At 44.3% G+C, this 27,662-nt stretch overlaps 1 protein-coding gene across 1 annotated transcript; it reads right to left on the bottom strand.

The window, feature by feature from the left end:
- Positions 1-848: 848 nt before the first annotated feature.
- On the bottom strand, positions 849-26,521 carry GPX7 (glutathione peroxidase 7). The gene is made up of 3 exons (XM_063427200.1): positions 26,329-26,521; positions 3,202-3,463; positions 849-1,851 (listed from the first exon to the last, which is right to left on the bottom strand). Exons 1-3 carry the CDS (start codon positions 26,497-26,499, stop codon positions 1,688-1,690), a joined length of 597 nt encoding a protein of 198 aa, XP_063283270.1. The 5' UTR covers positions 26,500-26,521; the 3' UTR covers positions 849-1,687.
- Between the last annotated feature and the right edge of the window lie 1,141 nt (positions 26,522-27,662).

Here is a 27,662-nt window from a genome sequence, read left to right as displayed (position 1 = left end):
TTTGTTGTTATTTGGAGTTCAAAACCACAATTAACCCCTTAGGGACGTTGGGCGTGCTATGTCTTCCTGAAAAATGTGGTCTTTTAACACTGCAGGGCAGCATAGCATGCCCAGCGGTTAGTCATACAGTCCCCCTGCAGCAAATACGGCCATGTGATCGCAGTGATGTTACAATCACATGACCGGATCGCCAGTCTGCTTAATTGCTTGAAAGGGGGATTGCCCAAGGTGTCATAAACCAAAGCTGAAATAAAATAAAAAAAATAATTACACACACACACACACACATATATATATATATATGGTTTTTGCCTGTATTGTTCCTGTAAGTTTATTTGTAATTGTCCTATTTATAGTTAAATCCCTTCTCATAATATTGTAAAGCGCTACGGAATCTGTTGGCGCTATATAAATTGCAATAATAATAATAATAATAATAAGGGCATGATATCCCCACTTAAAGAGACTCTTTACCTTGCTCCACACCGTTCTTAGTCTAACGATTTGCATGTCCCTCCCTCCACTCTCACTATTCAATCATAACCTCTTTTTCTTCTCCTTTTAACCATTGGGTGGGCCCTCTTTTATTTACATGCCCTACCGCATCACCGGTTCTGGCACACCACAACTGACTTGCTCTCTTTCTCTTTTTTGCCCTTAACACAAATATATATATATATATATATACACAGTATGTCTCAAAAGTGAGTACACCCCTCACATCTTTGTAAATATTTTATTATATCTTTTCATGTGACAACACTAAAGAAATTACACTCTGCTACAATGTAAAGTAGTAAGTGTTCAGCCTGTATAGCAGTGTAAATTTGCTGCCCCCTCAAAATAATTCAACACACAGCCATTAATGTCTAATCCGTTGGCAATAAAAGTGAGTACACCCCTAAATGGAAATGTCCAAATTGGGCCCAAAGTATCAATATTTTGTGTGGCCACCATTATCTTCCAGCACTGCCTTAAACCTCATGGGCATGGAGTTCACCAGAGCTTCACAAATATTTACAAAAATGTGAGGGGTGTACTCACTTTTGTGAGATGCTGTTTATGCTTATTGTACACCACATTTTCCTTGCTTGCCTCTATAAAATAAAAAATCTTAAAAAACAAAAACAACGAAATAAAGAGACAGAAAAGAATCATCAGCTGAAGCACTGATTATTTAAGAGGTGACAGAATATACAGTACTAAACCATCAGTTTGTTTTTATTATTTGTAGAGATTTTTTTAAATTTAATTTTTTTTTATAAACGGGAGTACAAAATATGGGCAATTAAAAAAAATACAAGAATATATGGTGTTCCAATTTTTTCTTTTGCTAAAACATTTTTTTTTTAAATGTTAGAAACTGGTAAAGCATTCACAGTTTTCCTCAAGTTCAAATGACTAGCAGAATGGAGTGGGGATGGTGATGAATGATGCCCTAAAGAGCGGCTGCATGGGACAAATGTCCGCTTGCACATTATAAGTGGTTGTAGATGAATTACAATTTGTATTAAAAAATTGTCTTTCAAGATGAATGTATCCATGACAACGGCTGCAGTTGGAATGCCTAATAGTAAATGCTTCTTGAGTGGCGTGTCAGCGTACACAATGGAGAGTTCTAATTGGTCAGTAAAAAATACTGTGGACTATTCCCTGAGCATCCCAGCTGCTAGAGGTGAAAGTGGTTTCAAAGTTCCTCTTTCTTTTTCAGGATAATTTTCCTCACAAGCTCAGTAATCTGAGGCCTCAACTCTTCGACAGACACGGTAGGACCCCAGGCTCCCACAACTTTCCCATCGGGCCCGACTAGATATTTCCAAAAATTCCAGTCCGCCTCTTTTCCAGATGATTCTAAGAGAATATTCAAAATTAAAACACCTTTAATGTTAACACATTCACCAAGGTACATTTGATACAAGAGACATGGTAGATTACAGTTACTAAAATGTGAAGTTGGGGAGTAAAAGTGCCTAAATTATTTTACGATGCCTAATAAACTGGTCTGAAATGAAAGTTAAATGACTCTGTTTATGCAGCCCTAACTACGCCTCCCCTGTATGTGGCATACACAGTCTTCCTATACATTTCATGTATAGAGATATCTAAATTTTAATTTCCTTTATTGCACAGTCTGGTTAATTTAGAATTTCTGCTCTGTTAATATTCAGCTAGAGCCTGCAGGGGCCTTCTGTATATGAGTAAAGTTCAATTAACAGAGCAGGATATTAAAACGTCTCAATTAAACACACAGTGCTGTCACATCTGAATAAAAATGGAAAATAAAATTCATACAGACTAGATGTGTGGCCAGGGCTATATGAACAGAAATTATTCAACTCTTAAATAGCAGAGGATTGAGCAATGAGACTGCAGGAGCATGATCCATACAACAAAACTGCATCATTAAGCTAAAGTTATTTTGGTGCTTAGAGTAACCCTTTAATAGGTCACATAAAATAACACTAACAGCTTACTGTAGAGGTTAAGGTGAAAGGAGTGATTGGGTGCCGTTCCTTCAACTCTATTTTAACTGGTTTCAAAACAGCTTTATAACAACCACAACTCTTGTTTAACCAAAATGTCCGGCTCCTCACCTGCTGAAGTTAGAATTTCACTTTTGCGTTTCCAATAAAAATCTATCCAAACTTGGACAGCCATGATAGACTGGTGGGCTAAGGGAACAGGGCCAAACTGCCCCCAGCTTATCATTGCTGTCCAAGAATGGAATAATAATGCAGATAATGACCAGCAGGTGTTTATCATGTAAGCTGTTTATCTTCTTATACTTGCAGTTCCACTCATCTCGCGGAATGACTGAGACAGCCAATTTACTGCTTTATGAGATTGGCTGTGTGAGAAGTTTAGTAGCTCTGTCCATTATACATGGAGCACTGGAGTTCTCTCCAAGAAGGAGAGAGAAAGATCATTTTCACTTGGACTTGTCCAAGGTGGACAAAACTGCCCTGCCCAAGCCAATCTCCCCTTTGAATGTTAATACAGGGTAGTCTCTGCACCACAACCTCTCTTACTTGTGAATTCTGGAACTGTACCATATTTCTGACCTTTGAGCTACAGAAAATTAGACGACAAATTTCAAGCTCGGTTTTTATGCACCGCTCTGACACCTTTGTTTGTTTGTTTTAACCTTGTAACTTTACTTTGTAGGAAGCTTTTTCTAGACTTAATGGTGACTTCCCTTACCTATTAGATACTTAAAGGTGGCGCTTGCTCCAGTGCCGCTGACTGCAGTCTTGCTGAACATGGGGAAAGTCACTCCATACGTCTTCCTGACAAAGCTCTCAATCTCCTGGTCACTATTGGGCTCTTGATTCCCAAATTGGTTGCAGGGGAACGCCAGGACATTGAAGAGTGAGGATCCCAGGTCCCGTTGCAGCTGTTGCAGTGCTTTGTAATGACCGTCAGTGAATCCACATTCACTGGCCACATTGACCACCAGAGATACCTGAAAGCCACAAGTAAACACAGGTTGATAGAGTATTTGGATTTAAAGGAAGAGGGATTAGCAGTAAAACAAACAATCCACATGAAAAATCCTTTATATTTTATTTACATGTACAGAATAGCTTACCCAAATTAAGTCAATAATAACTATCACAAATTATTACAACTATGATTAACAAACAATGAGAGAGTACACTGCTTTGGTGATTATACTTGTAGCGGAGCCCTAGTCCTAGAAGGGACTCTTCTCTGCTGGATCCACCAAAGTACAATCAGTGAAAAGGAAAACGCCAAAGAAATATCCCACCACCCCCCCAGCAACTGGACAACACAAATGTTCTGGGAGTACAACTGAAGTTTATTGAGTCACACACGGTGTTTATGCCCAGTCCCATACAAGGGGTTTTCAACACAATAATACAAGGGTTTCATTCCGAGGAACCTCTGTGCCTGAGAGATAATTGAGGGAGAAAAATCCTCCAATTTAATTATCTCTCAGGTACAGAAAATCCAACAAAATATACTGTACCCCAAAAGTACCCCCACCGTACATAGGAACCCCACAAAAAGTACATTCCCCAATAGCCCTGATCTGAGTGTATAACATATCCAAGAATCCCTCAGATCGGTTCGTTGAAACGGAAATGCCATCGAGGCAGAGTTTTGACGGGCCAGGCCCAAGATACGCACCCAAAACAGTTCCAGGGAAATAGGTGCCCTGGCCGTTCTTCGTTCGTGAGGTTCCAGTGCAAACACCATGCAAGGGAATTTCTTCATTTCAGGATACGAATGCTCCCCCTGTTCGGTAGTTCATATATACCGAATATCGTTCGTCTAGGTGGTCTGGAAATAGAACGGGCAGCGGTCTAAGTTTTACCGGCATTTGCGCAAGTGCCTAGCCGAAAAGAGTTCCACTCGACGACCAAGTACCGCTGCCCACGTTCGGGAGACAAGATAGCCACCACTCTTTTGTCAGCCAGGTGTTCGGTTATACGAAATAGCGGCCACCCAGGGGAAGCATTCATTAATTACTTCCCTTGCGGTTTCGCACTTAGGTAGTCTGTGTCAACGTTCTAATGCGGTACAGGGCTGGTCCTCATTCGAGAGACAAAAGAATTCTGTTCGTTTGAAGTCTCCCGAACGAAAAAAGGATGAAACAGGCGAATACATGGGGAAAGTATATATATATAAAAGTATTTGGAGGTCTACATTCTGCTACAATAGTGCTTGGAGATTTCCTTTAAATGCACACTCCAGGCTGTATTGATACCATTCATAATTGCTGCTCGTGTGCTTCTCATTCACAATACTTCTCTATGAGAAGCATTGGATGAGACGAGACGATGAAGAGGAGACAGCTTGCAGGAGGATGACACTGGAGGCAGAGTGCGTGGCTGCATGGAGTGAGTCTCAACGCTGAAAACAAAGGAGTAAACCCCCCCCCACTTAATTTGGGGGGCACTGAATCTAAGTAGTGCGTAGTGCTATAGCATTAAGAATATATGTTTATATTCCAAACACTATAGTGTTCTCCTCTCATTTAATTTTCTAATATGATTAAAGGGAAACTTAACTATTTAGTAAAACTTACCTTCTATTTTTTATGTATTATATAGATAATGCAAATCAAAAATCAATAAAAACTTTCAAAGTTCACAGGAGAATACTGTTTAAGTGATTTTGTAAAAGACACCACTGGCACCAGTTAGAGACACTTCAATCAGTAGTGTCTTACTCTGGTATCCTGTCTTATTCCATAACCCTCCCTCTAACCAGAAGCATTTTATGGGATAAGTATTTTATCCTGTTTTGCTCTAAAAATTAATACCAGCTACAGTACGTCTGCTATCAGTTTACACACATTCTGAATCACTGGTTTGTTAACCAGTTATGTTCTGCTATTGGTAGAGTTGTCAAAAAGCTGCCACTTTAAGCCACTTTTAGAGCTGAGAGCAGAGAGAGGGTGCCTTGTATAACATTAATTTCAATTGAGTCAAAATGCAATTGGCTAACACTTATAATGGCAGCTAGTAATACATTAGTAATATTTTATTTAGCGTGGATCAGGGTCTCACAGAAAAACAATACTGGTAAGATAACATGTTTTCAAATCGTTAAGTACGCGGCAGCATATCATACATTAAAGGACCACTCTAGTGCCAGGAAAACATACTCGTTTTCCTGGCACTAGAGTGCCCTGAGGGTCCCTCTCCCGCCCGGCTCTGGAAAGGGGAAAAGGGGTAAAATGTACCTTTTTCCAGTGCTGGGCGGGGAGCTCTCCTCCTCCTCTCTGCCTCCTCTCCGCCTCCTCTCTGCCCCGTCGGCTGAATGCGCACGCGCGGCAAGAGCTGCGCGCGCATTCAGCCGGTCGCATAGGAAAGCATTTACAATGCTTTCCTATGGACGCTTGCGTGCTCTCACAGTGAGAATCACGCAAGCGCCTCTAGCGGCTGTCAATGAGATAGCCACTAGAGGATTAGGGGGAAGGCTTAACCAATTTATAAACATAGCAGTTTCTGCTATGTTTATAAAAAAATGGGTTAACCCTATGGGTTAACTCTGGGTGCCTAGAGTGGTCCTTTAATAACTGTATAGCATAGCATGACAGACATTGGTGGGTGCCATGTCTGTGGCACTTTGATATATAATACTGAGAGTGACACGTCTGAGCAGTAGCATTAATTCAATACAAAATGGAAATAGTGAGATAACCACAATACTGGGTGCAGGCAAGCCGCTGCAAATGGGACACACTCCCTATATCCCTTAAAAACAAGTGCAACCGAAAACTGTACAACAACCAAGTGCAAATGCAGTGTAGGGTGCCACTTTCAAATGCGTGGTAGCCTGAGGAAGTCTGTAACCAAAGACGAAACGCGCTGAGCACTTTACATTACCCAGGAAGGATTACAGCAGCTAGAGGTACCTGAATCTATTCGATCAATTGGCAGCCAGGGAGGAGATATTGATGAAGCCCTGAATTACCTTCTAAAGACTGCTGTATCCAGGGTAACAGCCTATTGTAGGCTAACACGCATTTGCACATATTGATTCAGTTGAATTGTGCCATTTTATTTGTGAGTGTTCCATTTTTATTGTTTTTTATCTCTTGTTATTAAAGCTTGTTTGCACTATGATATTTCTTTTTTATTTTTATGTGAGTTCTACAAGCTCATCATCCACTTGGTAATTATATTCACCACTGTGTTTGTGAAAGTGGCACCCTACACTGTATTTGCACTTGGTTGTTGTACAGTTTTCCGTAGCATTAATTCAACCTCTATCCCTATTGGAGCTGAGTCAACCACAAGACGCCACCTTGGTGGCATGTCTTGGTGCCACCATAGACATGGGCCCAGGAACCATGAATTTGCTTGGGACCCTTTAACCATCCCTATGTGAACAACAAAGGGAGGGGGGGCTTTAAAGGTAACCGGATTAGGGCCCAGTGGGTGGGCTGGAGGTACAAACTGTGCAATCTTCTTTAACCGAAACAGAAACATAGAATTTGACGGCAGATAAGAGCCATTCGGCCCATCTAGTCTGCCCAATTTTCTAAATACTTTCATTAGTCCCTGGCCTTATCTTATAGTTAGTTTCCCTTATGCCTATCCCACACATGCTTAAACTCCTTTACTGTGTTAACCTCTACCACTTCAGCTGAAAGGTTATTCCATGCACCCACTACCCTCTCAGTAACGTAATACTTCCGGATATTATTTTTAAACCTTTGTCCCTCTAATTTAAGACTATGTCCTCTCGTTGTGGTAGTTTTTCTTCTTTTAAATATAGTCTCCTCCTTTACTGTGTTGATTCCCTTTATGTATTTAAATGTTTCTATCATATCCCCCCGTCTCGTCTTTCCACCAAGCTATACATGTTAAGATCCTTTAACCTTTCCTTGTAAAGATTTCCCTCTAAGAATGAAGTGATTTGAGGGTACAGCGTCTCTTCCTGCAGTTTTGCACACAAAAAAAAACCCAGTGCTTACAGTGTTAACATTTTGTTAGCCACTAGGGACTTCCGGCAAAGAGTATATTAAGAGTATATTATAGAATCTAGTTGATGTCTTGCGTCAGCATGTTGAAGCCCGACACTCTGTGCTTTCAATGCTTCTCTGTGAAGCATTGGATTCAAAGAATCCCATAGAGAAACATTTGTTTGGTGGATCGGGCCGCCATAAGGAGACTGACTGGATTAATGCATGATTTCAGGTATGTTTTATGGAGATTTTAATGATTTTGTTTCTTTTCGTCCAATATTCTAGAGGCAATTAAAACCAAATATAATTTTGGGGAGATTTGTTTAGACTTGGGAGTTAGAGAATTATATATCATACAAGATCCAGTGCACTCACTCACTAAACAGCCACTTTAAAGCTCAGAACATAAAGCACTGGAATGAGGCACATGTGACAAGAAGGGGTGCAAAAAAAGTATTTCCATGGCTTTATATAACTTTGGCCTGCAGAGAGCGCCCGGGGGAAGTATTTCCCAAATAGGTGGGTTAATTTCATAAGAGCAGGTATTAGGTTGCTAGGAAAGGACCTGCCAAGAATCAGGTACATTGGTGTTGTGGCGGGCTTATGCAATGTATGATCATATGATGTTAATAAATCCCCATTATTTTTGCCTAAGACAGTTTTTAAATCCTTTAAATTACATTCGGTGAGCTTTGCAGTGGGTTCAGCCCCTTTAAAGATTATATATATATATATATATATATATACACATACACACATTTATACAGACATGCATCCTGTCCTATAGTGTTTTATACCCCACCTCCTCTAGACTGTAAGCTTGTTTGAGCAGGGTCCACTTCAACCTATTGTTCCTGTAAATGTTCGTAACTGTCTCATTTATTGTTAAATCTCCCCCTCTTATAATCTTGTAAAGCGCTACGGAATATGTTGGCGATATATAAATGCTAATAATATTAATACACATTTATACATACATACATACATATAGTGTTATATGCATCAATCTTAGACATGGACATACACATTCCACCCAAAGTTACCAACAGCTATTGCCTTCTTAGTCCTGCCCTGTTCCCATAATTCACATGCCAGGTGAAGGGTTGGTGAGAGGCAGGCAATGTGTGTTTCCAAAATATCTCTCGTGGCATATCAGTAACAGGAAGAGGACTTAGTGAATGGTGGTTGCCTGGTACTGTGACTCCCATCAATCTTTTGCAGCCCAGAGTATAAAAGTCACAAGGCAGCACTAAGAAACAAGGAAGTGTGTATATGTGGTGCATTCCACTGTAAAAACAAAAAAATTATTATATAAATAATACACAATGCTAAAACACGTATTATCCCACTTCCCTATTCTAACCAGGGCTGGTCCAAGGTATTGAGGTGTCAAAATGCTGCCTCCTCCAGCCCTCCTGCACAACCTCCACATGTGCAGATTGTCGGGGGCTAAAATTACCATGGTGCAGGGGCGTACCTGGAGCATTTGGCACCTGGGCCGGATCCTATATTTGGCACCCACCCGCTTAAAAATCTAAAAAAAAAAAACACCCGCATTTTTTTTGTATTTATGTATTTAGCCCCGAGCAGTGTTTGTATTTTTATTTATGTATTTAGCACCGAGCAGTGTTTGTATTTTTTTTTTATGTATTTAGCACCTAGCAGTGTTTGTGTGTTTGAATGTAAGCATGCTTTTGTATGGAGAATGTGTGAGTGAATGTACAGGTGTGTTTGCACATATTGGCATTTGAATGCAGGCGTGGATTTTTCTGTAGTGTGGTATTTGAATATGGTGGTGTGTTTTTATGTAGTGTTGACATTTGGATGCAGGGTTGTATTTGTGTGTAGTATAGGCAAAATGCTGAGATGTATGCACATATACTCACACATACACAGACACATAGGTACACACATGCAGTTACATAGAAACACAGTCATACACAGATACAGACAAACACTGACACACACACATACAGATAGAGACACACACACACATACAGACACGTTTATGTAGTGTGTATAGTGAATGCAGTGTGTTTGTGTAGTGGATGCAGTGTGTATTTGTATAATGCAGTGTGTTTGTGTAGTGTATGCAGTGTGTATTTGTATAGTGAATGCAGTGTTTGTGTAGTGGATGCAGTGTGTGTGTGCTTGTATAGTGGGTAATGGTGTGAGGGATGGGGTGATGGTGAGAGGGAATAATACTGTGATGGAGGGGGTGATGGTGTGAGGGGGGGTGATGATGAGAGGAAGGGGGGGTGATGATGAGAGGAAGGGGGGGTGATGATGAGAGGAAGGGGGGGTGATGATGAGAGGAGGGGGGGGTGATGGTGAGAGGAGGGGGGGGTGATGGTGAGAGGGAGGGGGTGATGGTGAGAGGGAGGATGGTGATGTGAGAGGGAGGGGGGGTGATGTGAGAGGGAGGGGGGGTGATGGTGTGAGGGTGTTAGTATGCCACTGCCATGGTGACATTTTAAATTCCACATTCTATTGTTTGCAGTATTTGGATTGGCAATGCTATATAATATAGGTTGAAATCAATATGGTAAATATTTATTAAAAGTAATAAAGGTTTTAATGTATCCCATTGTAAAGTGCTACGGAATTTGTTGGCGCTATATAAATATAATAATAATTAAAGAACATGTCCACCTCTATTTGTAGTATTGTTAGTCTGCTTTAGTCAGGTTGGAATTGTAATGGATTAAGTAGGAGAGGGTGAGGAGATCACACACAGAATGGAGTAAATGTTACAGGTGGGAGTGACCAGAGGCTCCCACAGACATTTCTGAGACCTCGAACCCTCAGTCATGACAGACTGACAGAGCGGCCATTACAGGCAGACTGACAGAGCGGCCATTACAGACAGACTGACATAGCGGCCATTACAGGCAGACTGACAGAGCGGCCATTACAGACAGACTGACTGAGCAGCCATTACAGGCAGATAAACTGACAGAGCGGCCATTACAGACAGACTGACAGAGCGGCCATTACAGACAGACTGACAGAGCGGCCATTACAGGCAGACTGACAGAGCGGCCATTAAAGACAGAACTGACAGAGCGGCCATTACAGGCAGACTGACAGAGCGGCCATTACAGGCAGACTGACAGAGCGGCCATTACAGACAGACTGACATAGCGGCCATTACAGGCAGACTGACAGAGCGGCCATTACAGACAGACTGACAGAGCGGCCATTACAGACAGACTGACTGAGCGGCCATTACAGGCAGATAAACTGACAGAGCGGCCATTACAGACAGACTGACAGAGCGGCCATTACAGAAAGACTGACAGAGCGGCCATTACAGACAGACTGACAGTGCGGCCATTACAGACAGACTGACTGAGCGACCATTACAGGCAGACTGACAGAGCAGCCATTAAAGGCAGATAAACTGACAGAGCGGCCATTACAGAAAGACTGACAGAGCGGCCATTACAGACAGACTGACTGAGCGACCATTACAGAAAGACTGACAGAGCAGCCATTAAAGGCAGATAAACTGACAGAGCGGCCATTACAGAAAGACTGACAGAGCGGCCATTAAAGGCAGATAAACTGACAGAGCGGCCATTACAGACAGACTGACAGAGTGACCATTACAGACAGAACTGACAGAGCGGCCATTACAGACAGACTGACATAGCGGCCATTACAGGCAGACTGACAGAGCGGCCATTACAGGCAGACTGACAGAGCAGCCATTACAGACAGACTGACAGAGCGGCCATTACAGACAGACTGACTGAGCGGCCATTACAGGCAGATAAACTGACAGAGCGGCCATTACAGACAGACTGACAGAGCAGCCATTACAGGCAGACTGACAGAGCGGCCATTACAGACAGACTGACAGAGCGGCCATTACAGACAGACTGACAGAGCGGCCATTACAGGCAGACTGACAGAGCGGCCATTACAGGCAGACTGACAGAGCGGCCATTACAGACAGACTGACAGAGCGGCCATTACAGAAAGACTGACAGAACGGCCATTACAGACAGACTGACAGTGCGGCCATTACAGACAGACTGACAGTGCGGCCATTACAGACAGACTGACAGTGCGGCCATTACAGACAGACTGACAGTGCGGCCGTTACAGACAGACTGGCAGAGCAGCCATTATAGAAAGACTGACAGAGCGGCCATTACAGACAGACTGACAGAGCGGCCATTAGAGGCAGACTGACAGAGCGGCCATTATAGAAAGACTGACAGAGCAGCCATTACAGGCAGACTGACAGAGCGGCCATTACAGGCAGATAAACTGACAGAGCGGCCATTACAGGGAGAGAAACTGACTGAGCGGCCATTACAGACAGACTGACAGAGCGGCCATTACAGGCAGACTGACAGAGAGGCCATTATAGAAAGACTGACAGAGCGGCCATTACAGACAGACTGACAGAGCGGCCATTACAGGCAGACTGACTGATCGCCCATTACAGACAGATAAACTGACAGAGCGCCCATTATAGACAGACTGACAGAGCGGACATTACAGACAGACTGACAGAGCAGCCATTACAGACAGACTGACAGAGCGGCCATTACAGACAGACTGACAGAGCGGCAATTAAAGGCAAATAAACTGACAGAGCGGCCATTACAGACAGAGTGACAGAGTGGCCATTACAGACAGACTGACAGAGCGGCCATTACAGACAGACTGACAGAGCAGCCATTACAGACAGATAAACTGACAGAGCGGCCATTACAGACAGACTGACAGAGTGGCCATTACAGACAGACTGACAGAGCGGCCATTACAGACAGATAAGCTGACAGAGCGGCCATTACAGACAGACTGGCAGAGCGGCCATTACAGACAGACTGACAGAGCGGTCATTACCGAAAGATAAACTTACAGAGCGGCCATTACAGACAGACTGACAGAGCAGCCATTACAGACAGACTGACAGAGCGGCCATTACAGGCAGATAAACTGACAGAGCGGCCATTATAGACAGACTGACAGAGCGGCCATTACAGACAGACTGACAGAGCGGCCATTACAGACACACTGACAAAGCAGCCATTACAGACAGATAAACTGACAGAGCGGCCATTACAGACAGACTGACAGAGCGGCCATTACAGACAGACTGACAGAGCGGCAATTAAAGGCAAATAAACTGACAGAGCGGCCATTACAGACAGAGTGACAGAGTGGCCATTACAGACAGACTGACAGAGGGCCATTACACAGACAGATAAACTGACAGAGCTGCCATTACAGACAGACTGACAGAGCGGCCATTACAGACAGATAAGCTGACAGAGTGGCCATTACAGGCAGACTGGCAGAGCGGCCATTACAGACAGACTGACAGAGCGGTCATTACCGAAAGATAAACTTACAGAGCGGCCATTACAGACTGACTGAGCGGCCATTACAGACTGACTGACAGAGCGGCCATTACATACAGACTGACAGAGCGGCCATTACAGACAGACTGACAGAGCGGCCATTACAGGCAGATAAACTGACAGAGCTGCCATTACAGACAGACTGACAGAGCAGCCATTACAGGCAGATAAACTGACAGAGCTGCCATTACAGACAGACTGACAGAGTGGCCATTACAGACAGACTGACAGAGCGGCCATTACAGACAGACTGGCAGAGCAGCCATTACAGACAGACTGGCAGAGCAGCCATTACAGGCAGATAAACTGACAGAGCTGCCATTACAGACAGACTGACAGAGCAGCCATTACAGGCAGATAAACTGACAGAGCTGCCATTACAGACAGACTGACAGAGCGGCCATTACAGACAGACTGACAGAGCGGCCATTACAGACAGACTGACAGAGCGGCCATTACAGACAGACTGACAGAGCAGCCATTACAGGCAGATAAACTGACAGAGCTGCCATTACAGACTGACTGACAGAGCGGCCATTACAGACAGACTGACAGAGCGGCCATTACAGGCAGATAAACTGACAGAGCTGCCATTACAGACAGACTGACAGAGCAGCCATTACAGGCAGATAAACTGACAGAGCTGCCATTACAGACAGACTGACAAAGCGGCCATTACAGGCAGACTGACAGAGCGGCCAACACAGAGAGACTGACAGAGCGGCCATTACAGACAGACTGACAGAGCGGTCATTACCGAAAGATAAACTTACAGAGCGGCCATTACAAGCAGACTGACAGAGCGGCCATTACAGACTGACTGACAGAGGGCCATTACAGACAGACTGACAGAGGGCCATTACAGACAGACTGACAGAGCGGCCATTACAGGCAGATAAACTGACAGAGCTGCCATTACAGACTGACTGACAGAGCGGCCATTACAGACAGACTGACAGAGCGGCCATTACAGACAGACTGACAGAGCGGCCATTACAGACAGACTGACAGAGCGGCCATTACAGGCAGATAAACTGACAGAGCTGCCATTACAGACAGACTGACGGAGGAGCCATTACAGACAGATAAACTGACAGAGCTGCCATTACAGACAGACTGACAGAGCGGCCATTACAGACAGTTAAACTGACAGAGCGCCATTACAGGCAGACTGACAGAGCGGCCATTACAGGCAGATAAATTGACAGAGCAGCCATTACAGGGAGATAAACTGACATAGCAGCCATTACAGGCAGATAAACCGACTGAGTGGCCATGGAAGATACAGATACTGACAGAGCGGCCATGGAAGATACAGATACTGACAGAGCGGCCATGGAAGATACAGATACTCTCAGACTTTCCATGAGAGGCAGAAATACCTACAGACCAGCCTTGATGTGCAGACATAGTCACAGGGCGGCCATGAGAGGCCGAAATATTGATAGAACGACCATGTGGGTCAGACATACTGACAGAGCAGCCATGAAAGGCAGACATACTGTCAGAGCGGCCATGAGGGCCACAGATACTGGCAGTTCAACCATAAGAGGCACAGATTCCATGAAAGGCAGAAATACTGTCAGAGCGGTCTTGAGTGGCAGAAGTAACTTCATAGACGACATGATGTGCAGACATAGTGGCAGAACGGCTATGACGGGCACAGATACTAGAAGACTGGCCCTGAGGGGCAGAGGTACTGACAGAGCAGTCATGAAATCCACAGAAACTTCAAAACCACCAATGAGGGGCAGAGGTACTGTCAGATCGTCCATCAGAGACACAGATACTGAGACCGCGGAAGCTACAGATACTGACAGAGCGGCCATGGAAGACACAGATATTGACACAGCGGCCATGGAAGACACAGATATTGACAGAGCGGCCATGAGAGACACAGTTACTGACAGAGCGGCCATGGAAGATACAGATACTGACAGAGCGGCCATGGAAGATACAGATACTGACAGAGCGGTCATGGAAGACTCAGATACTGACAGAGCGGTCATGGAAGACTCAGATACTGACAGAGCAGCCATGGAAGACACAGATATTGACACAGCGGCCATGAGAGCAACAGATACTGACAGAGCGGTCATGGAAGATACAGATACTGACAGAGTGGCCATGAGAGACACAGATACTGACAAAGCGGCTGTGGGAGATACAGATACTGACAGAGCGGCTGTGGGAGATACAGATACTGACAGAGCGGCCATGGAAGGAGATACAGATACTGACAGAGCGGCCGTGGAAGATACAGATACTGACAGAGCGGCCGTGGAAGATACAGATACTGACAGAGCGGCCATGGAAGATACAGATACTGACAGAGCGGCCGTGGAAGATACAGATACTGACAGAGAGGCCATGGAAGACACACATACTGACAGAGCGGCCATGACAGAGACGGATACTGACATAGTGGGCATGAGAGATACAGATACTGACAGAGAGGCCGTGGAAGATACAGATACTGACAGAGCGGCCATGGAAGATTCAGATACTGACAGAGCGGCCATGGAAGATTCAGATACTGACAGAGCGGCCATGAGAGACACAGATACTGACATAGCGGACATGAGAGACACAGATACTGACACAGCGACCATGAAAGATATAGATACTGACACAGTGGCCATAAGAGATACAGATACTGACAGAGCCGACATGGAAGATACAGATACTGACAAAGCAGCCATGAGAGGTACAGATAAGGACAGAGCAGCCATGAAAGGAACAGAAACTGACACAGCGGCCATGAAAGACGCAGATACTGACAGAGAGGCCATGAGAGATGCAGATACTGACAGAGCAGCCATGAGAGACACAGATACTGACAGAGCAACCATGGAAGACACAAATACTGACAGTCCCGACATGGAAGATACAGATACTGACAGAGCGGCCGTGAGAGACACAGATACTGACATAGTGGCCATGGAAGACGCAGATACTGACATAGTGGCCATGAAACATACAGATACTGACATAGCGGCCATGAGAGACACAGATACTGACAGAGCAGCCATGACAGAGACAGATACTGACAGAGCAACCATGGAAGACACAAATACTGACAGTCCCGACATGGAAGATACAGATACTGACAGAGCGGCCGTGAGAGACACAGATACTGACATAGTGGCCATGGAAGACGCAGATACTGACATAGTGGCCATGAAACATACAGATACTGACATAGCGGCCATGAGAGACACAGATACTGACAGAGCAGCCATGAAAGATACAGATACTGACACAGCAGCCATGAGAGGTACAGATATTGACAGAGCAGCCATGAGAGGTACAGATACTGACAGAGCGGCCTTGAAAGATACAGATACTCTCAGACCTTCCATGAGAGGCAGAAATACTGTCAGAGCGGCCTTGATAGGCAGAAATACCTACAGACCAGCCATGAGGGGCAGAAATACAGACAGTGAGAACATAATGTGCAGACATGGTCACAGGGCGGCCATGAAAGCCACAAATAATGACAGAATGACCATGAGGATCAGGCATACTGTCAGAGCGGCCATGAGGGCCACAGATACTGGCAGTTCAACCATAAGAGGCACAGATTCCATGAGAGGCAGAAATACTGTCAGAGCGGTCTTGAGAGGCAGAAGTAACTTCATAGACGACATGATATGCAGACATAGTCACAGAACGGCCTTGACGGGCACAGATACTAGAAGACTGGCCCTGAGGGGCAGAGGTACTGACAGAGCAGCCATGGAAGATACAGATACTGACAGAGTGGCCATTCAAGACACAGATACTAACAGAGCGGCCATGGAAGATACAGATACTGACAGAGCGGTGATGAGAGATACAGATACTAACAGAGCGGCCATGGAAGAGACAGATACTGGCAGAGCGGCCATGGAAGACACAGATACTGACAGAGCGGCCATGGAAGACACAGATACTGACAGAGCGGACATGAGAGATAGAGATACTGACAGAGCAGCCATGGAAGACACAGATTCTGACAGAGCAGACATGAGAGATATAGATACTGACAGAGCGGCAATGGAAGACACAGATACTGACAGAGCGGACATGAGAGATAGAGATACTGACAGAGCAGCCATAAGAGACACAGAAATTGACAGAGTGGCCATGGAAGATACAGATATTAACAGAGCGGCCATGGAAAATACAGATACTGACAGAGTGGCCATGGAAAATACAGATACTGACATAGCGGCCATGAGAGATACAGATATTGACAGAGTGGCCATGAGAGATACAGATACTGACACAGCGGCCATGGAAGATACAGTTACCGACACAGCGGCCATGAGAGGAACAGATACCGACAGAGTGGCCATGAGAGACACAGATACTGACACAGCGGCCATGAGACGAACTGATACTGACAGAGCAGCCATGAGAGATACAGATACTGACAGAGCGACCATGGAAGACACAGATACTGGCAGAGCGGACATGAGAGATACAGATACTGACAGAGCGACCATGGAAGACACAGATACTGGCAGAGCGGACATGAGAGATACAGATACTGACAGAGCGACCATGGAAGACACAGATACTGACAGAGCGGCTATGAGAGACACAGATACTAACAGAGCGGCCATGGAAGACACAAATATTGACAGAGTGGATGTGGGAGATACAGATACTGACAGATCCACCACGGAAGATACAGATACTGGCAGAGCGGCCATGGGAGATACAGATACTGACACAGCGGCCATGAAAGACACAGATACTGACAGAGTGGCCATGAGAGATACAGATACTGACATAGCGGCCATGAGAGACACAGATATTGACAGAGTGGCCATGGAAGTAACAGATACTGACAGAGCGGCCATGAGAGACACCGATATTGACAGAGTGGCCATGGAAAATACAGATACTGACAGAGCGGCCGTGGGAGATACAGATACTGACAGACCCGACATGGAAGATACAGATACTGACAGAGCGGCCATGAGAGGAACAGATACTGACACAGCGGCCATGAAAGATGCAGATACTGACATAGTGGCCATGAGAGATACAGATACTGACATAGCGGCCGTGAGAGACACAGATACTGACAGAGCAGCCATGGAAGATACAGATACTGACAGAGCGGCCATGAGAGGTACAGATACTGACAGAGCAGCCATGAAACGCAGACATATTGTCAGAGTGGCCATGAGGGCCACAGATATTGGCAGTTCAACCATAAGAGGCACAGATTCCATGAGAGGCAGAAATACTGTCAGAGCGGTCTTGAGAGGCAGAAGTACCTTCATAGTCAACATGTTATGCAGAAATAGTCACAGAACGGCCATGATGGGCACAGATACTAGAAGACTGGCCCTGAGGGGCCGAGGTACTGACAGAGCAGCCATGAGATCCACAGAAACTTCAAAACCACCAATGAGGGCTGTCAGATCGTCCATCGGAGACACAGATACTGAGACCGCGGTCATGGAAGATATATATACTGACAAAGCGGCAATGAGAGACACAGATAATGACAGAGTGGCCATTCAAGACACAGATACTGACAGAGCGGCTATGAGAGACACAGATACTGACAGAGCGGCTATGAGAGACACAGATACTGACAGAGCGGCCATGGAAGATACAGATACTGACAGAGTGGCCATGGAAGATACAGATACTCTCAGACCTTCCATGAGAGGCAGAAATACTATTAGAGTGGCCTTGAGAGGCAGAAATACCTACAGACTAGCCATGATGTGCAGACATAGTCACAGGGCGGCCATGAGAGGCAGAAATATTGATAGAATGACCATGTGGGTCAGACATACTGACAGAGCAGCCATGAAAGGCAGACATACTGTCAGAGCGGCCACGAGGGGCAGACGTACTGACAGACAGGCCATGAGGGCCACAGTTACTGGCAGTTCAACCATAAGAGGCACAGATTCCATGAGAGGCAGAAATACTATCAGAGCGGTCTTGAGAGGCAGAAGTACCTTCATAGTCGACATCATATGCAGACATAGTGGCAGAACGGCCATGACGGGCACAGATACTAGAAGACTTGCCCTAAGGGGCAGAGGTACTGACAGAGCAGCCATGAGATCCACAAAAACTTCAAAACCATCAATGAGGGGCAGAGGTACTGTCAGATCGTCCATCGGAGACACAGATACTGAGACCGCAGTCATGGAAGATACAGATACTGACAGAGCAGCCATGGAAGATACAGATACTGACAGAGCGGCCATAAGAGATACAGATACTGACAGAGCGGTGATGATAGATACAGATACTGACAGAGCGGCCATGGAAGATACAGATACTGACAGAGCGGCCATAAGAGATACAGATACTGACAAAGCTGTCATGAGAGATACAGATACTGACAGAGCGGCCATGAGAGACACAGATACTGACAAATCGGCTGTAGGAGATACAGATACTGACAGAGAGGCCATGGAAGATACAGATACTGACAGAGCGGCCATGGAAGACACACATACTGACAGAGCGGCCATGGAAGACACACATACTGACAGAGTGGCCATGACAGAGACAGATACTAACAGAGCGGCCATGAGAGACACAGATACTGACAGAGCGGCCATGGAAGATACAGATACTAACAGAGCGGCCATGGAAGACACGGATACTGACAGAGCGGCCATGACAGAGACAGATACTGACATAGTGGGCATGAGAGATACAGATACTGACAGAGCAGCCATTGAAGATACAGACAGTGACAGAGCAACCACAAGAGGTACAGATACTGACAGAGCAGCCATGAGAGGTACAGATACTGATAGAGTGGACATGAGAGATACAGATATTGACATAGCGGCCATGAGAGATAAAGATACTGACAGAGCAGCCATGGAAGATACAGATACTGACACAGCAGCTATGAGAGGAACAGATACTGACAGAGCAGCCATGGAAGATACAGATACTGACACAGCAGCTATGAGAGGAACAGATACTAACAGAGGGGACATGAGACGATACAGATACTGACAGAGCGGCCATGAGAGGAACAGATACTGACAGAGCGGCCGTGGAAGGCGCAGATACTGACAGAGCAACCATGATAGATACAGATACTGACAGAGCGGCCGTGGAAGACACAGTTACTGACAGAGCGGCCGTGAGAGATACAGATACTGACAGAGCAGCCATGGAAGACACAGATACTGTCATAGAGGTCATGGAAGACACAGATACTGACACAGCGGCCATGAGAGACACAGATACTAACATAGCCGCTATGGAAGGCACAGATACTGACAGAGCAGCCATGAGAGACACAGAAACTGACAGAGGGGCCATGGAGGACAGAGATACTGACAGAGCGGCCCTGGAAGACACAGATACTGACAGAGCAGCTGTGGGAGATACAGATACTGACAGAGCCGACATGGAAGATACAGATACTGACAGAGCGGCCATGAGAGGAACAGATACTGACAGAGTGGCCGTGGGAGATACAGATCGTGACAGAGCAACCATGAGAGCTACAGATACTGACAGAGCGGCCATAAAAGGTACAGATACCCTCAGACCTTCCATGAGAGGCAGAAATACTGTCAGAGCGGCCCTGAGAGGCAGAAATACCTACACACCAACCATGGGGGGAAGATATACAGACAGTGAGAACATGATGTGCAGACATAGTCACAGAGCGTCCATGAAAGGCAGAAATAATGACAGAACGACCATGAGGGTCAGGCATACTGACAGAGCAGCCACGAAAGGCAGACATACTGTCAGAGCAGCCACAAGGAGCAGACGTACTGACAGACAGGCCATGAGGGCCACAGATACTGGCAGTTCAACCATAAGAGGCACAGATTCCATGAGAGTCAGAAATACTGTCAGAGCGGTCTTGAGAGGCAGAAGCACCTTCATAGATGACATGATTTGCAGACATAGTTACAGAACAACCATGAGGGGCACAGATACTAGAATACTGGCCCTGAGGGGCAGAGGTACTGACAGAGCAGCCGGCACAGAAACTTCAAGATCACAAATGATGGGCAGAGGTACTGTCAGATCGTCCATCTGAGACAGAGATACTGACAGACCAGCTATGAGAGGCACCGATAATCAGAGACTAGCCACGAGAGACAAACATACTGGCACAACAGCCATGAGAGTTCGATATACTGGAAGATGAGCCATGAGGGGCACAGATACTGGCACACCTCTCGGGTTTTGTTCTTGCCTATAAAGCCACCTAAGATGGCTGCAACACTGGAACCTTGGCAAAACTACGCCAGCCAAGAGGGCCTGACATGGCAAGAAAACCTCTAAAATTATTGGGATCTGCCAAGTTTTGTAGCCCCAATTACAAAGCCGCCCTCGCCACCCTACCTTCTCTGCCACTCCAGAGAATCGGTAGCTGCTGTGACTCCTCGGTCTTCCTCTGGGCTGGGGATCCAACTGGAGTCATATCCAGCCCGCCGTCCAAATACCCAGAGGGGTTCCCGGATTACAGAACTCCCACGGGCCTACGATCCTGCCACACAGAGAAAGTGGATCCTTGGACATGGGGCTCTGGCTCCCATTAAGGTCTGGGTTTGAAGTCCTGAGGGGCTAAGTTGCTCCAGGGTGGGCCTCATTAGACAGCAGATAACCCAACGATCTTGGAAATGCCCAAAGAGAACGAGGGCTGAAGACAAGCCCAGCATGGAGATGGACTGTCTGGAAAGGCCTAACTGTGGCATTGGTAAATCCTCCGCAAAAACGCAGTTTATATATATGAACACTGTAGAGATTGGCTTACTCTTTTTTTTATATTTTTCTTTTTTATTCGCCTTTCTGTTTAATGATACCCAGTGGTTAAACAATCTAAACTATTTTCATGCAGCCTGTTATCTAATAATCTAATTTGTTCAGATGAATAGCACCGTAACTCTACATACATACCACTAAAATCTCTAAGGTTACCCGGAGGTAGCTAGCTTAAAAGTTTGTAGTTAGTGAGTATACCTAGCACATCGTTCAAACATATCTGTATAACGCACTGGACTAGCCTGATGTCTAGAGGTCATAGCTCTATACTTAATTTGTGCTTACTAATATCTTGTGTGGTATGTAACCTTGCTTTACATGTTTTTCTTTTTTACTTATTCCACTAGTTATGTCTTTCTCACAGCCCTGCAAGGGTTGAATACTTCTAATGTCTCTGTTTAGGCGGATTTTGTTAAATTGATATACTGAAAGTAGGCGTGCAATGTTTTAATGCACATCAAAAATTACAAATTGTACACAAAAAAAGGGAAAGTTTTAAATATGCCCCTTAGGGACATTGTGCGTGCTATGTCTTCCTGAAAAATATGGGGCTTTAACACCACAGATATAAATACAACCAAATGCACAAATTTGGTTGTATTTATCCGTATATTGTTGTATGTACCTGTGTATAATGTATTTTAACTTGTGTATATTTGTACATATACACTACTTGTGTGTGTGTGTGTATGTGCATCTGTGTATATAGGCCTTCATGCATATTCTCGAACTCTTGGATGTGAATTCATGCATTATTAATTAAGTAATAATTTTTTCACTCTCCCCTTGTAGCACCATCTTCTGCACTGTTTGCTTGTTTTTTTCCCTCTCTCTCCCCCCTCACTCTGTGATCTTCACATGATAGTTACAACCCTGTAAGAATGGTGTATATGTTCTATCAAACCTGTGGCTTATCTGCACTCATGTCGCCTACCTGAAAACCCAGGCAGAAAGTCCAGAGAATTTAAAGGAACACTATAGTCACCAAAATTACTTTAGCTAAATAAAGCAGTTTTAGTGTATAGATCATTCCCCTGCAATTTCACTGCTCAATTCACTGTCATTTAGGAGTTAAATCACTTTGTTTCTGTTTATGCAGCCCTAGCCACACCTCCCCTGGCTATGATTGACAGAGCCTGCATGAAAAAAAAACTGGTTTCATTTTCAAACAGATGTAATTTATCTTAAATAATTGTATCTCAATCTCTAAATTGAACTTTAATCACATACAGGAGGCTCTTGCAGGGTCTAGCAAGCTATTAGCATAGCAGAGGATAAGAAAATCTTAATTAAACAGAACTTGCAATAAAGAAAGCCTAAACAGGGCTCTCTTTACAGGAAGTGTTTATGGAAGGCTGTGCAAGTCACATGCAGGGAGGTGTGACTAGGGTTCATAAACAAAGGGATTTAACTCCTAAATAGCAGAGGATTGAGCAGTGAGGTTGCAGGGGCATGTTCTATACACCAAAACTGCTTCATTAAGCTAAAGTTGTTCAGGTGACTATAGTGTCCCTTTAATTTGCAAGCCCTATATTTTTAACCCTTTCCAAAGCACCATAAAACCTGGCCAAGGGGGGTAGTGTTGAACTCAGGAGACTTTGCTGAATTCAAATATGAGTGTTTTAAAACAGTAAAACATATCATGACAATGATATCATCAGTGAAGGAGCACATTGTGTGTGAAAAATCCAAAAAAACGATTTTTCATTCCTGGGCTCTGCAAAAGTAAGTTGCCGAGTTACGGGTTAAATATAGGACTTTCCACTTTTCAATTTTTACACATTGAAATTCTCCAGATTGGTTTGCTGTTGTTGTAAAAGGGATTCTCCTGTGCCAGGAAAACATATCCCACCCCCCATCCCAAGTTGCTGAAGGGGTTAAAACCCCTTCAGAGACTTACCGGAGTCCAGCGCCGGGTCAGCCGGCGGGTCACTGGGACAGGCTCCGCCTATGCTCCTCCCCCGCTGACATCAGCAATGCGGCAATGGCACGCGCATTAGACCTCCCCATAGGAAAGCATTATACAATGCTTTCCTATGGGGATTTCGGCCACGCTGGAGGTCCTCACATAGTGTGAGGATGTCTAGCGTTGTTTTAAAACCCTTTTTAGTGTTCTTTGAACACAGAAGTGTCCTCTAGTGGCTGTCTAGTAGACAGCCACTAGAGGAAGACTTAACCCTGCAAGGAAAAAAATAGCAGTTTATGAAAACTTCAATAATTACACTTGCAGGGTTAAGGGTAGTGGGAGTTGGCACCCAGACCACTCCAATGAACAGAAGTGGTCTGGGTGCCTGGAGTGTCCCTTTAATGCAACTCATCAGCTTGAGATTGGTTACTGGCTTGCTATTGAGGCTTGGCGTACAAACCTAGAAAGTTATAATGGGGAAAAAAGTGATTGGAAACCCCTTCCACCTGAAGTAAATGGATAGTCAATACATTGTTAATCACAGATCTGCACACCAGGGATGGATGGATGGATGGATGGATGGATGGATGGATAGATAGATAGATAGATATCAAAATACACGTAAAACAAGGTATAACATAGGTCATACACACAACACACCGCAAGCAGCTACCCCACACATACGGTCCCAGACACAAACATACATAATAATAATAATATGCTCACAGAGACATACATTCACACACACACTCCCTATCAGACACACACTCTCTGTCCCATAAACGGGAGACAATGCCACACACAGAAATACACACAGCCAGATAAAGATTGTGGCTGTATATTTGTATTTTCAATGTGTGTGTCACTGTGCATCATAGTGCACTTTATCTTTGGATTTACATGGTTATATGTGATTGGAGCTTTTTCACAACATATAGTGCTGCTTATCGTATATTTATTATTGAAGGGTAACAATTGTTTTAGCGCCATACTATTACTTGTGTGTTTTTTGCAAACTGTGCATCACTGTGTTTGTGTGTGGATGCATGTACGCATATCAAAGTGTGTATGTGTTTGTGCATTAGTGCGTATATGTGTGCGCTTATTAGTGTGTGTGTGTCTATGGCTGCAATGTGAGGGTTGTATGGCTTGGGCATTAGGAAATAATAGTTACCGCGGTGCTTACAGCACTGCTCGTTCTTGGCTGTTCAAAAAATGATTTTATCTTACGACAGTGTTGCTCACAATCAACGCGTTTCTATGATTGTGATAAAGTGTCATACGACTCAAAACACATTGATTGTGAGCCAGACTGTCGTAGTGAAGCCTTAATGGAATAGTTTAACTATAACAGTTATATAGCTTTTTCATTTAATTATTAATAAAACATTTTCTGTAAAGATATGTATGAAAACATATTACAGTAACAAAAACACTGACACTAGTTCTAAAAATTGGTAGATGGTAGAAGGGTAAATTACAATCGATGATGCTAATTGGCAGCATAATCATCTATACATAATAAGATCACCATACTTGTAAAGAAATTATTTTTGGTGTGTTTGGCTTGAAAATTTTTAGAAAAATCTAATATTTCAGCTTTGAAAATAAAAATGAGTGGGGTTAGTTACATAGTGATGTCCCAAACAGTTCGCTGGGAACCGTTCGCCGGCGAACATAGCGTGTGCGATGTTCGGTCCGCCCCCTATTCGTCATGGAGGTGGGAGGATCTGGGAGGGAGGGTCTGCTGCTGATTGGCTGGAATGTGTCTGCTGACTGTGAGGTACAGGGTCAAAGTTTACTCAATGATGACGAATAGGGGGCGGACCGAACATCGCGCGTGTTCGCAACCGCGAACACGCTATGTTCGCCGGCGAACGGTTCCTGGCGAACTGTTCGGGACATCACTAGTTACTAACCATAGAGATAAATAACTGAACAGAGAGTTGCCTATTATTGGATAAATTAGCATTTTTGCCTTGCCACTTTTTTATAGTTAAAAGGATAATCTCCTTGAATAATGAATACATACGCCCATTGTAATACATATAATAAACTTGATTGAAAAACAATGCATTAAAACTTCATTATAAAGTTAACAGTAGATGAACTGATTTTTAAAGTAGTTTGTGGATTAAACTGCTACGCAGATTTTACATTATAATTTAATGCAACATTATATTATGATATTAGAAAGAAAAAAATTGGAAAACAATTATCACCTTTTGATAGGTAATAAACCCTGGAGAGGTATGTGCATGTGAATGGGGGAGATTGTAGCAGTAATTACAGACAGGCACAATTTAACACAGAACATCCAACATGCCACGTCTACAGTCCCCTTGTAAGCAGGGGGTGGGAGGGGAGATTAAAAACACTTTTTATTAAAATAAATATAGACATGCACTTAATCCTTAAAGGCCTGAATGGGGCAGTTTTTATACCAGCTGAGATCCCTAATACATTGTGTGTTAGCTTTGTTAGTTTTCCATTCAGAATCTTCATTCCAATCTACACCCTATCAAACTAACTCCACGTGGGTTTGGATAGAATGAATACAAGTGGCATTACGTACTGCTATGGACTGTAACTCCCATCATGCTTTTACTGATTTAGCATGATGTGATGGTGATCCACAATAGGTGCAGGGTTAAGGTTCGCCCATTTTAGGGTGTGGGCTCAGACAAAATTAAGGATCTGTGCCCTGAGGAATGAAGATCTAGAAGAAAAAAGCAATAGGAGAGACTGGCTGAGGTTAGTGGCCTTTGCAGGAGTGCCAGGTAAGGGCATGGAAGCTGGCATTAGTTAGGGGGAGCAGCACTCACCGAGCCCCGATATTTCTCCAGGGAGACCAGTTTGCCCCTTATATTGACCAGTTTGAAGGTGTAAAAGTCCCTGTCCTTCTGTAGGGACAGGGGCAATAAGGAGAGCAAGAGCATCAGCACCGCTGGAAACATGGTACAGTACGAACTACTCCTGGGGCTGCAGCAAAGCATAGGACCGCTGCTGCAAAAGAGCCTGCCCCACTACTGGGAGGGGCAATGGCAGTAACCCTTTAACTCCAGAAACCATCTTCTTCTGCACACAGGCTGTAACAAAGTCCTTAAAATAATGAGAAACAGCTATCTGTGCATTTAACCTAATAAGGAGTGCGACTCCAATCTCGCCCAGTCAGCAGTTTGTCTTAATCCTTGCACTCAAAGAATATCACACAGCTGGTATTCCAGATCCAGATACCAATCCCTATACAACCAGCCAGCCTTAGGTAACTGCAGTCAGTAACAGGCAGACACTGAGATGTCTGCGCTGGCTAAGCATAATGTGAGTTACAGTCCAATCAGCGGGTACTTATTGCTTCCACATTCCAAACTGCACTACTAGCTGGGTATCAAACTGCCCTGCTCATATACTGTGTAACATTTGCAGTATGCAAGAGATCATGTTGGGATAGAGACGAGCTGGATTTTTTTCAGATCAGCTCTATATAATTCTTCAAATCAGTTTGTAATTTACTACAATTTGGTTTATAATGAATAAGCTGAAGCAGTTATTTACTACGGTGTGAATTGTAAACCCGTTCGAGCAGGGCTTCTTAACACTGTGTGTCCCTCTGCCTCCAACTCCTATTTTTTCAAATACATGTATGTTAGTCCACCTATTGTATTTCAAATGTTAAGCCAGAATTTGTAAATAATAAAAAAAAAAAAAACCTTAAATTTTCCAATTTGGCTTTTTTGACCAACAATTTTGAATTCACCACAATTCTCACTTCAGTTAATACCCCTGAAAAAATATGCAAATCTCTGAATTTATTTTCAGTGCCAACTTCTATAGGCAGAACACAAACAGCTTACAGTAACCTGCAAGGCACGCTGTGGCCACTTGATGTCCTACTTTACCTATGTATGATTGGTTTGGTACCCTTTAAAGGTTTTAAAGGTGTTTGTTAGCCAAACCCACTGAGCATTTTTCAAAACACTGTGTGTACAGCACATGGTGTGCCACATGCTAGGGCAACTGAATTATGTTATAAGATTGCCAAATCTGACATGTTTTTTCTAAATCCAGGTATTCTTAATGGAGACTTATCAAGTCACACAATGGGGAAGATTTATCAAAGTGTTCTAAAAGGGGCCTTTTGTTCTTATTTTCTAATCTG

Source organism: Pelobates fuscus, chromosome 7 (genome assembly GCF_036172605.1).
Source record: "Pelobates fuscus isolate aPelFus1 chromosome 7, aPelFus1.pri, whole genome shotgun sequence".
Classification (NCBI taxonomy): domain Eukaryota; kingdom Metazoa; phylum Chordata; class Amphibia; order Anura; family Pelobatidae; genus Pelobates; species Pelobates fuscus.
The sequence above is the reverse complement of the archived record's forward strand: the minus strand, read 5'-3'. Positions and strand labels throughout refer to the sequence as shown.

Excerpts from the sequence above, each read along its gene's own strand:
- GPX7 (XM_063427200.1), bottom strand. The coding sequence starts at position 26,499 with ATGCTTTGCTGCAGCCCCAGGAGTAGTTCGTACTGTACCATGTTTCCA. Across the intron at positions 3,464-26,328 it reads TGGAGAAATATCGGGGCTCG|GTATCTCTGGTGGTCAATGT; the intron begins GTGAGTGCTGCT and ends TGTGGCTTTCAG. Across the intron at positions 1,852-3,201 it reads CACCTTTAAGTATCTAATAG|AATCATCTGGAAAAGAGGCG; the intron begins GTAAGGGAAGTC and ends ATATTCTCTTAG.